General features: G+C 35.6%; 1 protein-coding gene across 2 annotated transcripts in view; it reads left to right on the forward strand.

The window, feature by feature from the left end:
• The window catches only part of LOC127432570 (multiple C2 and transmembrane domain-containing protein 1-like), a 47849-nt gene extending 36364 nt beyond the window's left edge, over positions 1 to 11485 (forward strand). The window contains exons 14-20 of one of the 2 annotated variants that reach the window (XM_051683812.1): positions 715 to 834; positions 4486 to 4605; positions 6287 to 6343; positions 10098 to 10207; positions 10313 to 10422; positions 10535 to 10632; positions 10715 to 11485. In XM_051683812.1, coding sequence (XP_051539772.1) covers positions 715 to 834; positions 4486 to 4605; positions 6287 to 6343; positions 10098 to 10207; positions 10313 to 10422; positions 10535 to 10632; positions 10715 to 10786 — 687 coding nt within the window. In that variant the 3' untranslated portion in view covers positions 10787 to 11485. The remainder of the gene's footprint in view (positions 1 to 714; positions 835 to 4485; positions 4606 to 6286; positions 6344 to 10097; positions 10208 to 10312; positions 10423 to 10534; positions 10633 to 10714) is intronic. The other variant, XM_051683813.1, reaches the window with a different exon arrangement.
• Positions 11486 to 15463: the final 3978 nt, after the last annotated feature.

Raw genomic sequence — 15463 nt, forward strand, 5'->3', positions numbered from 1 at the left:
TAATTCTCATATCATTCAAATCATTTTGCTGTGAAAATCTTGACGTCCGTTGCGCTTTCATGAGTGCTTTGAGAAAAGCTTGTTCACAGTGGCATGTGTGTTCATGCAAAAACATTTGGCTGGAAGAGAGGACAATTTAGAAAAGTACAAATTTTTAAAAGTATTTAAACTAATTTTTTGCTTATAGTGTGAGGTGGATTTGTTGTTTCCCACGGTCATAGAAAACCTGGAAATGTCAGGAAATAGTTTCATTGTGTTTTCCAGGCCTTAAAAAATTGAAAATAGATAGATTATGAAAAGTTATAGAAATTTTTGTAGTGAATGTATTTTTTTCTAATTTTCCTCTACTCTAAAAATATTTTCTAGATATTGCCTCTTTGTGGAGTAAGGAGATGTTCATTCTGAACACATTCTTGTGCTAAAAAAAAAAAGCTAGAATATAACCACGAATAAAAGGGCATGCAAGTGTTTCAGAAATGCTCTGTGAAACCTTAAAAAGAGACTATTTTGGGAAATCCATTTGGTGCCACAGTAAAGACACAATTCACCTTTAACATTTTGGTAAATCAATTCAAAGTGTTTGTTTGTTGTAGTGTAATCACATTTTTAACATTATTTTTATAGAGTGTGAATTTTGTTTTATGGCTGTTAGAAAAATGGCTGTACTTTCCATTTATTGGTTCAGTGTTACTTATATTCTCGTACTTTTCTCAGCTGTTGCAGCAGAATTTTAACCGAGTGAAACACTGTGTCCTCTTCCTCATTAATGTGGGCTCCTACATCAACAGCTGTTTTCAATGGGAGTCGCCTCGCAGGAGTATATGTGCTTTCTTGGTAGGTGGCAAACTCCCTTTGCGCATATAGCGAACGGAGACAAACACACTAGTAGACACCCACAGAAAATTTCATATAATTCAATTTTGAGCAAGATAGACAGACACAGAGATATTTATTTTTCTGTTGTGGTGGGGACTTCTATTGTTTTTATACTGAGATAATTATATTCTATACATTAACCCTACACCTATCCCTAAACCTAAATCCCACAGAAACATTTTTGAATTTTTACATTATTTAGTATGTTTATGACTCTATTTTTTTGCATGGGGACTGTTGGTTGGTTCCCACAATGTAAGGAAAACCGACCACACACACAGACATGAACATCCATACATTACCCCAAGGGAACTTTAGAAGCCACACACATTTCAACACACATTCTCTCTGTATATATAATAGATGTAGGGTTTTGTTTGAGGGTGTTTGGTGACTCTTGTGTGCTGAAGAGCTGTGATGTGAAGTGTACTCATAGTTCAGTGCTGAAGAACCCTTAAGCTAAAACGAGTAGTGCTGATCTCTTAGACGTAGTCCCTCGGTGACCTCTCGCCTGAACTCACCCTGCACCCCCATCTGTCCTCTGAACATTACTTCAAGAGCTCCCACACAACTCTCCATCACAAAAGGAACAACTCTTCCTTCTTTCCCTGAAGGGGGCACTGTAGACTCTGAGTGTTTCTCACAATAGCTCTGCACAACTCTCTTTTGGATCATTGCATCTGTACTTTTTATTGAAAATTAACCAGCGAAAAAAAAAAATCATCCTTTCCAAGATTTGACCTCTCTATTTTGAAGTTAAGTTTAGGTTTACAGTTTACGGATATTTTTAGATATAGTAACGCAAACAACTGTAGTTTCAGCTCTAAACACATCAACTGAATTCTACAAGGCAACCATCAGTTTGGGGTGGGAATATCTGTAATAATTTTTGCAACTCCATTTGGAAACGCTACTTGGCACAGAATTTACTCACTACTTCCACCAGCAAGTTGCAATTATTTGTATTTTAAACTGTCATACACATCATCTGATATGTAGATTATAGCAATTTATAGTTACTCTTAAATGAAGACACTTATTACATGAAAATCACAAGATTTTCACACGTTTTCCGATTTCACATTTAATTTCTCTCTGAACGTGCCACACAACTTCTTGTTCAGTCACTTGTCATAACTAGACTGGACTACTGTAACGCTCTCAGGCCTCCCTGCATGCACAGTTAGGCCCCTGCAGATGATCCAGAATGCAGCAGCACGTCTGGTCTTTAATGAACCAAAGAGAGCACATGTTACACCACTCCATGTCTCTCTTCACTGGCTGCAGGTTGATGCACGTATCAAATTCAAGGCTTTGATGCTGGCATACAGAACAGTCACTGGGTCTGCTCCAGCATACCTAAAATAATTTCTGCAAAGTTATGTTCCCACCAGAAGCCTGCGGTCAGCTAATGTACGGCACCTTGCTGTACCATCACAAAGAGGCACCAAAACACTTTCCTGGACTTTCGGTTTCACCGTACCACATTGGTGGAATGACCTTCGCAACTCCATCCGTGAAGCAGACTCACTCTCTGTCGGCAAAAAACAAATCTTTTCCATGAGCACTTAACCATTCACTCATAAAAAAGAATATATATAAATATATAGTCTTGTTGCACTCTAATCTGTCTTGAATACTACTGTTCTGATGTTAGTGAAACTTTGTAACGCAGCACTTTTTGTACCAATGTCTGCTTAAGATGAATCGCTTATGATGTATTATTCCTCTTTTGTAAGTCGCTTTGTATAAAAGCATCTGCCAAATGAATAAATGTAAATTTGCTACATTAACGCCTCTCATCCACACTGAAAAACTGAGACTTTTGAAAACACTCACTAGTACTGCATATTTGGTTTACAGTTTCATAACATTAATCGTTTTCCAGAGTCTTCAAATGAAAACTGATTAGTCTGGACCAGGGGTTGCGTTAACCGAAAATTCTCCGTCATTTACCGATTTTTCTGAAACATTGACGAATGATTCCAAATGTTGTCAGTCCTTTTGACAGATAAAAAAAAAAAAAAAAAAAAAAAACATTTAATATAGTGTATAAGTTCTGACTTCACTCTCTCTCACTCTCCCGCTGTGTGTTTGTGTGTGTATTAAAGATGCGTTTCGGGCGGTCTGATCACAAGAGAACAGGACATTTACAGACACATCACCATTTACACCTTATCGTTATGTGCGGCTCTTTCAACCACATCGGTTCCAGCCTGGTCTCATGAAATATATGTGATGAACATGACAACATTTTTGCAATTCAAAATCTATGTACTGTATATCGCGTTTGGCTGCAGGTTTCCAGTGAAATGTCCAGCTGGGGGCGCCAAAAGCAAGTAAAATGGGGTCGTATTCAGACGTGGTTTTAAGGTGAATTTTAGGTAAAATAAAGTTTAAACCATACCTCCCTAACCTAGAACTTTTGCCTGAACCTAACCAATATTGTTTTAAAATAGGAATGAGCCATTTAAACAAGACATCCTTACCAAATCAATGCCTAAATCTAACCAATAGTGTTTTAAAATATATATGAAACGTTAAAAAAGACACCCTTACCTTATCAATCCCTAAACCTAACCATTAGTGTTTTAAAATGCAGAAGCAAAATGAAAAAGCACATTTTCTGATGCAAACACCTCATTTCGTGCCGCTTCCATGACTATGTCATATCATGTTCCAGCTAGAGTTTATGGCTGGACTTGAACTGCAGTCCTCCAACTAAAAGTCCAGCACCCTATCAGGTGAGCTATCACGCGAGCTATCACGCAAACTATTCATGTTGGAATAAGTATATATATTTAGGTGAGTCTGTAATACAAGCATTCAAATGTATTGTTTTTCAAAAGATGTGTTTGAGTAAAACTTTGTCGATATCATAAAATAGCAGGTTCTGAGTAATAGAGAGAAAAACAAGTATTTATACATCTTGTGGGGGGGCGGCACGGCAAACAAGTGGGCGCCCTGAAGTCCACCAGCCATCTCATCTCCAACCACCCACAACCCCCGCCTCATCAAAAAGGGAGTTTCACCCAGTTTCACCCTGTCAAAAAGGGAGTTTCACCCAGCTCTGCCCCATCAAAAAGGGAGTTTCACCCAGTTTCGCCCTGTCAAAAAGGGAGTTTGTGCTTGCTTCTCATCAGTGTCACTTTACGTTGACATCAGGCACGCTGAAGTTTCCTGAAGTCTTGTGCATACGTATGCGCTTGTTTACAATTTTCAATTGCACGGTTATGCCCCTGAATGTAGCCATATTACTTATGAAATGAAAACATGTATGACTGATAAAAATACACCATGACATAAATTTTCCAACTCTGTCTATCAGAGTGACGGATCAAGATTTTTTCTAGCGCAACCTCTGGTCTGGACCTAGTCCATTTTTATTTAAAATTGCATTTATTTTGCTTCGTTTATGTCTCTCCTCCACATCTGTGCAGCGTTTTCCTCCACCAAAAATGAAGACTTTAGAAAACTTTTTTCATAATCGCATGGTAAAGAAAACAATGACGTTAAGAAACTAAAAACAGAATTTTCAACCTAAAACTGATTAGTGATTGAAGTACTGGGCCTAAAGCCCCTATATCCTGCTTTCTCTTGGTTGGCCAGATCTTTGTGTTGGTGGTTTGGAATTTCGATATTTACATGATTCCACTGTCCTTGCTTCTTCTCCTTACCTGGAATTACTTCCTGTTGGCCTCCGGAAAGGAACCGCGTGAGGGAAGTGTGGTGAGTGTCCTGCTACTGTTGATTCTATAGTCTAAAGATGGCTAAATATGTGACATTTATCTCTACCTCATTTGAAACACATTGTCATAATGAAGTGCTCCAACCATCTAACCCAAACTTTGCCAGCATACAGTATATTCTTGGTTGATAAGCACTGTTTTGTCATATTTTGCATATTTGTTTTCTTAAAGATATGTGCACAGCTGGAATTACATATTTTTTCCCAATTACTTCTGGTAATAAAAAGTCAAAAGGATATATCAGCACTTAAAGGTGCTACTCCACTTACCTGGTATAGTTACTTATCGCATTTTCCATTTAAATTGTGTCAAAGTAATTTCATGCCATCGTAAAATGTTGCCAATCACGACTAAGTGTGTGTGCAAAACGCCCTGAAAATTGATTCCATTTTAATTGTGGAAATGGCGTGGAATGAGTGGTGATGGAGAGCTTGTTCACTTCCCAATTAAGCCATCAGAAATTTAATTAAAATTTTAAATCTGGAATATCCGGTCAAAGAGTCAGTTGCGATATACATCAGATGAATCTCAAAACAATCAATTTAATAATTTTCCACTACCTTACACATTAAAATATAAAATTATCAGTGTCCTGCAAGAATCTCGATTTTTTATTTAGTCCTTTGTAACTTGGATGTAAGATGCCAGACACATGACAGAGAGGGAGAGAGAATTTTCCTTACGTTTCATCATTTTCACATTGAGATGGATATTGACGCCAATCTACAAATGTAAATGTCAATCATGTATACTCTTGCGTTCCAATCTTGCTTATGTACAGATGGGCATGAAATGTAATTACTGGCATCAAATTTTATGTGATGTAACACTGATAATGTTTAGGTGAGTGTTTGACACATTCCTTGGTCCTTTCCAAGAGGAGAACTGTATTGCTAAGAGGTTGCCCTTTCATATCTCAGGAGTTATAATGAACCTTTCTGTTATGTTTCATTAAAGTATCAACTTTGTCTCAAATGTTTCTATTAAGATATCTTAGGAGAAATACAGATACAAATGAGACAATTGTTGACATACACTAAGAGTATAGAACATTTTACCGGGAAATGTCAAGAGCACTTTAAAATTGTGATGTCCAGGCCTGGAAAAGCCATGGAAATTAAAACAATCTTTAAATGTCATGGAAATTTCTATTTTGAATATGATTTTTCTAGTTATGCTCAGCTCTAGAATATTTAATTGGCTAGAAATTGCTCTTTTTAGAGTGCAATATCAATAAAATGATTTTCTATATATTTTTTATATGATTGGACACACAGCCTTTGGCAACAACAAAAGATATGGGAAACATTACATTTTTCTATACTAAAAATGCTCTAATATTTCATGGCTAGAATATGGCTTGAAATTGCTCTTTTTTTTTTTTTTAAGTGTAATATCTATAAAAACAAAAATTATGATTTTTATATATAGTCCAGTAATCAAAAAAGACAATAAAACTCGTGAAATTGATATGTGCAAACCCTGATAGAGCAATCAAATGAATGTGGATAGCATTGCTCAGATAATAATATGAGCACATTTGACAAATGTGAGACATTTTAAAGATCTCACCTGAAACTCTAGAGAAGACATTTGAGATAACGGGGTTTTGCTGTTCATTTAATCTTGTGAAAAATATATATTTTATTCCTTTCTCATAGCAAGCGATGGAGGACCTTCTTGAAGATGAGGATGAAGATTATGACAAAGATGACAAGGTAACCATACACTATAACTTCGCACTTTAATCTCATTAAAGGGATAGTTCACCAAAAAATTTAAATCGTCATTCACTCAGTAACAGTCATTCACTCTCATGTTGTTACAAACCTGTATGACGTTCTTAAGCCCCATTCACACCACGAACGACATTGTCGCTTGATGTCACTAGTCTCTGTACTATGAAGTCGCTAGTGGGCATTCCTACTGCTGTCGCTCTAACGTTATTGGTGGATTGCACTTCTGGCCATAGTAGCTTTTGAAATGCTGATTACAGATGATACTGCCAGTAAAACTAAGATATCAGTCTAATTTGACAAGGATTCAGTACTCTTGCGTTTTATATAACCTGCAGAAGTGCTCGTTATATCATATCATTAAACAAGATGAACGATCGGTTAAAATATGAATCAAACTCACTCAGAATGTGACCGTTTCTGATACGGTTTTCCACGCATCGATTTATTATATCTATGCACGTGGTTACAGACAAATTATACAGAGCAGTGAAATCCCTCATGACATTAGGTCCCAAATGTCGCTCATCATTTGCATAAAGTTAAACTTTTCTCAACTTTGTCACGTCGCTCACCACGGCCACATCTTGTCGCCAACGGTCACTGTCTCTCGTGTCACTGGAAGTCGCCGTGCTCTCATTGAAAACAAATTGCATCCTGTTGCTTTGTCGCTCTGTGTCGCTTGCAGTGTGAACAGGTCTTTAGAGTTCATAGAGTTTGATTGGACATGCAGCCTCTAACGCCAACAACAAAAGATATGGGAAACATTTATTTTTTCTGACCTAACTATCCACAATTATATGGTTGGTAACTTTTTATTATTTGCACTGTTTAAAATAACATAATTTAGCATTGTTTTTCCCTGTTGTCCACGACCCCATAAGAACAGAACCGGTGGGTCGCAACCCAATGCTCGATGGGACAGCTGAAAAGTCGAAGCATGGACACAGCTTAATATATATGTGTCAGTGCTTTAGTTTAATTGCACCTGAGGCTTGCTATGCCAAATATACTCAACATATCCCAGATGTTTAACTCCGACCGTTCCTTGCGTTCCCATACTCCTTATATACACCACAAGGCAGCCATTAGCGGGCTGACCTTTGACCCTTGGAGCTAACTTGGGTATTTCGTCGCAGATGACCCAGACACCTGTTTTCCATTCATAAAGACCCCTCATAGACCCGGACTAAGCCTGGACATATGTCTGCACTTAGCGCAACAACGGCTGGTCATGAAAATGGGTCGAGGGTAGATATCCTCTCAAAGCTTTCATAAATTGTTCCTGCTAATTTATGGGGACAATTGATTTGTTGAACCTGGACTCCGTAAGCTGTCGGGGGAAAAATAACACAACTTAGAGCCAGACCCATTGATTTTCCATCTGCACACGTCGCAGGTGAGGTCTGGGGTCAAAGTAGTAATCAGTATCTGGCCACAGTTTCAGATTATTGATGTTAGTTTGTGGGGAGGGCAAATTTTAAGGCCCCTGGAAAATACTGTAAACCAAAGAATCAAATTTTTACTCAAATTGAAGGGTTTACTGCAAATCTAGTACCACCATTGATTTATAAGTGGTGCTATATCCAGATTAAATGCTATTTTTAAAAGCTTGTGTTTAGTGTGAAAATCAAGTCTATGGAAATGTTCATGTTTATAATAAAAAAGGAAGGTGCTGTATCTCTATTGTACTGTACCGGGTCTTTTTGACGCAAACTAAACAACAGAAGGGTTAAAGGCTTTTATAATGACAAACTTAACCACAGATCAAACTAAACCACAAAAACATTAAAGTCATAATGAAACTTAACTCATTTTACTTCCGTAAAGTGACGTATTTGTGTCTTATTGAAGGGACTTGTTCTTTTTAGCCAGTTGCCTTAAGTTCACGTCACAGACTGACAAAAACCATGATTTGTTGTGTATTATTGTTAGCCATGACAGGTGGTACTAAGAAAAGAGGACAGATTTAGACAGCATTTTATTGGTCAAAAAACTGTATTCGCCCCTGAGTGTAGATCAACAGTTTTTGTTTGTTTTCCTGAAAAAACACTATAAATTGCTCTCAAAACTCATTTTTATTGAGTCTTAAGGGGCTGTTCACACCGAACACATTGTTGCGTTAAATAAAGCTAGACGCAGCACCACAAATAGGCATACCTGCCAACACTCCCGGTTTTACCAGGTTTCTCCCAATTTTCCTTCCGCTGTACTCCCAATTTACAATTTCTCCTGATAAACAAAATTTTCTGCATCCACAATTCACTCATACGTAACGTCCCTTATTTCAAATGAAATGATGCATCCCGTATCGAATCAATACGGGACGAGGTTTGTCTTGTAAACTGGTCAGATGGCATCACAGCGATATCATTCCAGATCGTTAATTTAACAATGATATAAGTTGGACATTTTTTAAAAGGTGGAAAGGGGTCATCAGTAAAGTCCACACATTGTGCTGAAACGTGCTAATACTGTGGAGGGTGTGGTAAGGGACCATCTGAAAAGTCCACAAATTGTGCTAAAACTGTGGATTATTATTTTTAATTTTTTTAAATAGAAGGTTCAATATAAATATTCAATAAGATGAACAAATACAATCATTGAGTCATAAAGACAAGAAGTACAGGTGAAGGAAAATAATAAAATAAAGTACATTAAAAACATTACAAAATAAATACAATAATCCTATTCATATAAAGAAGTATACATAAATAAGATAAAGAAGATAAATAATCGAAGAAAATATTTTTTATAAGTCATGAGTCAGAAAAGTTCTCAGCATATAAGAAAGGAAATACACTTTTTATTATTAATAACTCAGAAAGCATTTATTGCTAAAACTGTGAAGGATTATGGTAAGGGACCATCTGAATACAGAGTTAATTTCTTGATCTTATTCATCTTCAATGTAGTATTACTAACTGGTACTGTCGCTCCCTATACATATATTATGCAGCCTGCGTGGTTCACCTACTCCCTACGGGGGCACCATAATACCCGGCTGCCGTTACTCACACCACGAACCCCCCACTTGAAAAAAAAATCTCCCTATTTTTCAAAATCCGATTTTGGCAGGAATGCAAGTAAGGTAGAAAGTGGGTGTCTCAAGACACATTTTTTAACAGTTGAAGTTCTTTATATATTTACAAGGCATCTAAAAAACATGACACTCCTGTGCGAGACGCTGCGCAACCGTCAAAGACGTCCATCTTGTGCATGTTTACATAGAAAAACAATTCAAAAACGGACTGACGCAAAAACACATTCAGTGTGAATGGACCCTTAGACCACTAATAAATAGCAAGTCTAATTCACAAAACAAGCACCAAGATATGGCAAGCATTGGACAGTCTTTTAAATGTAACTAATGACATTTACTCATTTCTGTCTGGTTCTAAGGAATACTGTGTTGTTAAAAGTCCCTCTTTTCATTTGAATGAAGCCGCGGTTGGGACTGGAGACTAGTTGCTTTTGTGTTAAACTACACCAACTAACCTTTTAGTCTAAAGAGACACCAGCCAGCAAACAAAAGCTCTCCACCCCATGCCATGGTCGTTCGTTTCTCATGACGTAACTAAACCCACATTTTGTTATTAGAAGAGGCCTAAATAGGACATAAGTAGGCCTGAACAGGACATAAACACAACATACGAAATGTGCAAATATTGTATGTACAACTCTAAAATGTAGAGTTGGAGTAACTCACAGAGTGTTTTGTGGATTCAAACTACAGGACTCAGAGAAAAAGGGCTTCCTGGATAAATTCTATGCGATTCAAGATGTGATCGTTTCTGTTCAGAATGCCCTGGATGAAGTGGCCTCCTTTGGGGAAAGAGTGAAGAAGTGAGAAGTTTTGATCTTATTTCGTACCTTTGTAGCTTCCTTTTCTATTATTATGGCTTTAATGTTTTATCGGTTTTACATTCTGTCTGTGTTTCTCTTTCTCAGCACATTTAATTGGTCCGTGCCTTTTCTGAGTTGGTTAGCCATAACAGTTCTGTGTGCGGGTGCCACTCTAAGTTATTTCATCCCACTACGCTATATTGTGCTGGCCTGGGGTAAGAAATCGTTGTTCTTTTTGTATATTTGGACTCAATTATTTATCATTCAAATTATATCTCCAGTTGTTGAAATGAACAGGAAATCATCATATTAACATGCTCCATGCAGGTATCAATAAATTCACCAAAAAACTTCGAAACCCTTACCTCATCAACAACAACGAGCTGATGGACTTCCTATCCAGAGTTCCGTCAGATGTTCAAATGGTAAGTGACGTAACAATAAGATGTTTTTTCATTCATGTGCATGTGACTTACGACTCTTTGTGCATAATTTACATTATTACAGGTTCAGTATAAAGAATTCAAACTGGATTCCACACAGAATCCCAACAAGAGAAGGAGAAACAATCCCGGATAGTTCCTACCGTGCAATTTCAAATTTTAAATCAACAGCCTCCAAAGCTCTGCATATGTGTACAATACACTGTAAATGTTACATAGACTTTAAAAGGGGATTGTTTTAAAAAGGATATGTCTATTGTTTCTATCATTGTAGTTTATGTAAACTGCACAGCTACAATCAACCAATGGTGGTAATATTTACATGGCACAATCTTTTTTCATATAATGTACGCCCATTCTGCTGCACTGATTTTTCATTACTTCAGTGTCTTTTACATTTGGGGTTTTTAATTTTATTTTTAGCCTTTTGCCACTTTTATTGAGAGATAATAGAGAAAGCGAGGGGGAAATGGATAACATGCACCAACCACTAGGCCACGGCTCCAATAAATTTGTCATTTTAAAGGTTACGCTTCTTTCTGCCACAAAACATATCTGTATAAATTTATAAGTTTTTAGTCTTCACAAACATATGCAAAATTATTTATAAAATATGCTACAGTTTTAGCCTTATAGCTTTTCTTCAAAATACAAACCCTAACTTTTTCCATTTGAGCTCACTGTTCATGTCATTCACTTTGGGTATGAGTTTTGAACCTGGAATTTGTATTTGTAACCATGTATTTTAAGGAGAAATTGCATGCTGTGCATCCAAATCCAAAAACAATGTATGTGTGTTTGAAAATGTTGTTGTAAATATACCTTGTGGAAAGTTTGCTTCTATTGTTCTAGACACGTATATGACCACTTTCAAACTGATGTTTCAATATATATATTTTTTTCATTATGTATGCCATGACGAATGATGATACAGTGTTTTATTTTAACATTTGTATATTTGTGTTGCATGTTAACAAGAATGACTCTTCATGGTCTGTAAGCATATACGTATAACTGTTACAAAGGTTTCTTTTCTTGAGAAATATTATTTTTTGAAGTATGAATGATTTATAAATTTGCCTTTCGGAATAATTCAATCAGAACAATCTTGCATACTCTGAGAATAAGTGTAATAGCCTTGAGCTTGCATGTTCATACAGGGCTGGGACCAACCAATGAAAACCTCTTTGGTCATGAACTTTGAGTTATTACACAAAAATTATATATATATATTTTACTGGTCTTCAAAAGTACAGATTGTTCAAAAATACTTCTGAAAGTTATTATGAAATGGCATATGCTACCTATTTACATCCATAATGTAATGTATTTCCAAAGAAAAAAAAAGTTGAATGCAGGTTGGTTGTATCCTTCTGGAATTAGTTGGATAATGAAAAGTGGTCTATAAAGAAAAACATGTTTTTCTTTGAAATAATATGCACCAATGCGTTACACAAAATAGGAGCAAGAATGTGCATTAAGTAAACAGGGTCAATTTTGATTTACTTTAAGTAACCCTTCCCCCAAAATAAAATAAATTCAATTATTAAACAACAAATTAATAACTGCAATTAAACAACTGCTTGGTGTCAAGGGGTTTGCATTGCATGATCCAGTATTCTTTTCTCCTTGTGTAAAATGAAGAATGTTAATCATTTGTTCTTCTAAAAGAGCATCCAATTAACTAATCCAGATTGGAGATACAGTATGTGTGAACTGTGAAGGCAGTTAGTGTGATGTATATTGGGGGAGCGACAGTAAAAGATAATGAATGAGTCATCAAGCAGTTTTGTGAATACATCAGTGCTCGTATGGTCTACTGGAGGGTCCATCTCCCAGTTAAAAATTAAAGGTTTATAATTAGTTTCTTTAATCCCTGCCTTATTAAATAAATGCTTCTCTGGGAATCAGGACAGACTAATTGAGCTATGAAGGGCATCTTTTTAAAGTAGCAAAAGATCAGTCTCTCCCATGGCCTGAGCTTTTAAAAGAGATTAATGAGAATTTAAAAAAGGTCTTGGGTTTCCCTTCTCACATCATTAAAGACCAACGGAATTCGCTGCAGTGATGATTTAAAGAACCAAAGGACACTTTTGAGTTTTTTTATGGGTAAATCCTTTAAAAATATACTGTATATATATCGTTTCCAAACTTTAAAGGAATATTCCGTGTTCAATTCAAGTTAAGCTCAATTAAAAGCATTTGTTGCAAAATGTTGATTTCCAAAAATTGCTGTTACAGTAAGGCACTTACAATTGAAATGAACAGGGCCAGTCCATAAACATTAAAATAATGACTGTTTCAAAAGAAAAGCCACAAGATGTAAAAATTATAATAATAATAATAAAATAAAATAAAATAAATAAATATATATATATATATATATATATATATATATATATATATATATATATATATATATATATATATATATATATTAGCATGATTTTAGTGTGATAAAATAGTTAACCTCATCTGTGTAAAGTTATTTTCAATAATACAACTTGTTGCCATTACAATATAGCCTAACCCTGTTTTCCTGGCATTGGATATATAAATGTTCACAGATAAGGTTAGTAAGCAATTTTATAACACTAAAATCATGTTAACGCATATAATGTTTACATCTTATAGCTATACTTTTGAAACAATGTGTATTTTAGCATTTATTAATTGGCCCCATTCACTTCCATTGCTAGTGCCTTACTGTAACCACTTTGTTTTATTGTATATGTATATAAACAAGGGGTGAGTCGGAAATATTTTTGGTGGAAATCAACATCAACAAAAAAGCTGTTGATTAAGCTTAACTTGTATTCAACCCAGAATATTCCATTAACTGTGAACAGAATGGAAAGAAGTTGCCTTTCTTGACTAATGTCAAACTGGTCAACAAATGTTCCTATACTAGACTTATACTAGCCTAGACTTGGCTGCTATGTTCGTTTTTGAATTTTCAGTGATCACTGGGTGAATTTCACAAAAACATGATTTTTTTTACATTGTGACATCTTTCCCAAAATTCTCATTACTGTAATATCTCGCCTTTGTACTTGTTATATATATATATATATATATATATATATATATATATATATATATATATATATATATATATATATAATAATGGTAATTCTCATTAGAATTTAATTTATGCAAACAATGTCACAATGCACAAAAAATATAAATACACTTTATTTTCTTTAATCAAACTATAATTTGTTATTTTTATATTTGTTATTGTTTTGGGGTGCAATATGACCCGTTCTTTACAGGTTTCACGAGATTCATCCCATACTGTATCGAAAACCTATATTAAAGGAATATTTCACACAAAAATTACAATTCTTTCATTATTCAATAACACTGAAGCCATCCCAGATGTGCATGACTGTCTTTCTTCAGCAGAACACACATGAAGATTTTTAGAAAAATATTGATGCTCTGTAGGTCCTTATAATGTAAGTAAACGGGTGCCATCAGGCTGCTGGCTATTTGACGGTCCAAAAGGCATATTTAGGCAGCATAAAAGTAATCCACAGGACTGCAGTCGATCAATTGATGTCTTCTGAAGCAAATCAACAGGTTGGAATAAGAAACAAATTGATAATTAAAACTTCTTTAACTTTAAAAAAAATCGCTTCCTGCCAGCAGTCGACGCATCAATGATGTATGCGCTATGGCGAATTCATGTGAGAAGTCGGAAGCGCGCGCTTTGTATACAACAGAGGAATGAACGTCATGCGAGTTTTAGTTCATTTCAAACAGAAATACAGCGCTGGGCGGAAGCAATGATTTAAAGATAAAAACTTTTTAATTATCAATTTGTTTTTTACACAAACCTATCAGTTTGCTTCAGAAGACATTAATTGATCGACTGGAGTCGTATGGATTACATTTATGCTGGCTAAATATGCTTTTTGGACCATCAAATAGCCAGCAGCCTGTTGGCACCTATTTAATTACATTATAAGGACCTACAGAGCTTCAATATTTTTCTAAAAACCTTAATTTGTGTTCTGCTGAAGAAAGACAGTCATACACATCTGGGATGGCATCAGAGTAAATAATAAGATAATTTTCATTTTTGAGTGAACTATTCCTTTAACATACAATTTCAAAAACAAGAGAAAACAAAATCTAAATAGCAAATGTATTAATCAGTACCATTTGTCAATCAATTTCCAATGTTGATTCATATTAGTATATTTACTATCTGGAAACTCAGTCTCACACAATACAAAAAGCTCTGCTCTTTTCCTGTGCGAACCAACAATTGTGTTGAATTGCTTCTAGTCCATTATTCCTCAAGAGCTTGAAGTTCTGCCATAAACTCAAACACAACGCCTGAGGCAGAATTCTACACCCCCTCAGGCTCAAATACCCCACCGGATCATGATGGCTGTGAATGGGTCAAAAGTGCGGGATGCACCCTGTAAATCATTTTCAATTTTGTATTTATTTTGATTCAAATGTTGACTTGTATTGGGATACAAAAGTCTAAGCCCGATAGTGAAAATGCTTCTATTTGAATTTTTCTAACTGAATAAAGCTTTTTTCATTACAATTTATCAGCATAACATTTTGAGTGCAATGGTGAACCAAAACATTTACATGAATTTCAGAAATTCTTGATATTTGGTATGTTCCTCTATTGTTTTAATGGCAGCATGTACTCGAGCAGGCACGAACAAAACCTGACGATACACAATATCCAGCATGATTTAAGAATGTTCCAAAGAGCACCTTACTTGCTACAATTTAAGGAAGCAATGAAATCTGACCGTCTGTATAGAGTAAACATGGCTAATAC

This window comes from Myxocyprinus asiaticus, chromosome 42, assembly GCF_019703515.2.
Source record: "Myxocyprinus asiaticus isolate MX2 ecotype Aquarium Trade chromosome 42, UBuf_Myxa_2, whole genome shotgun sequence".
NCBI classification, from domain to species: Eukaryota; Metazoa; Chordata; class Actinopteri; order Cypriniformes; family Catostomidae; genus Myxocyprinus; species Myxocyprinus asiaticus.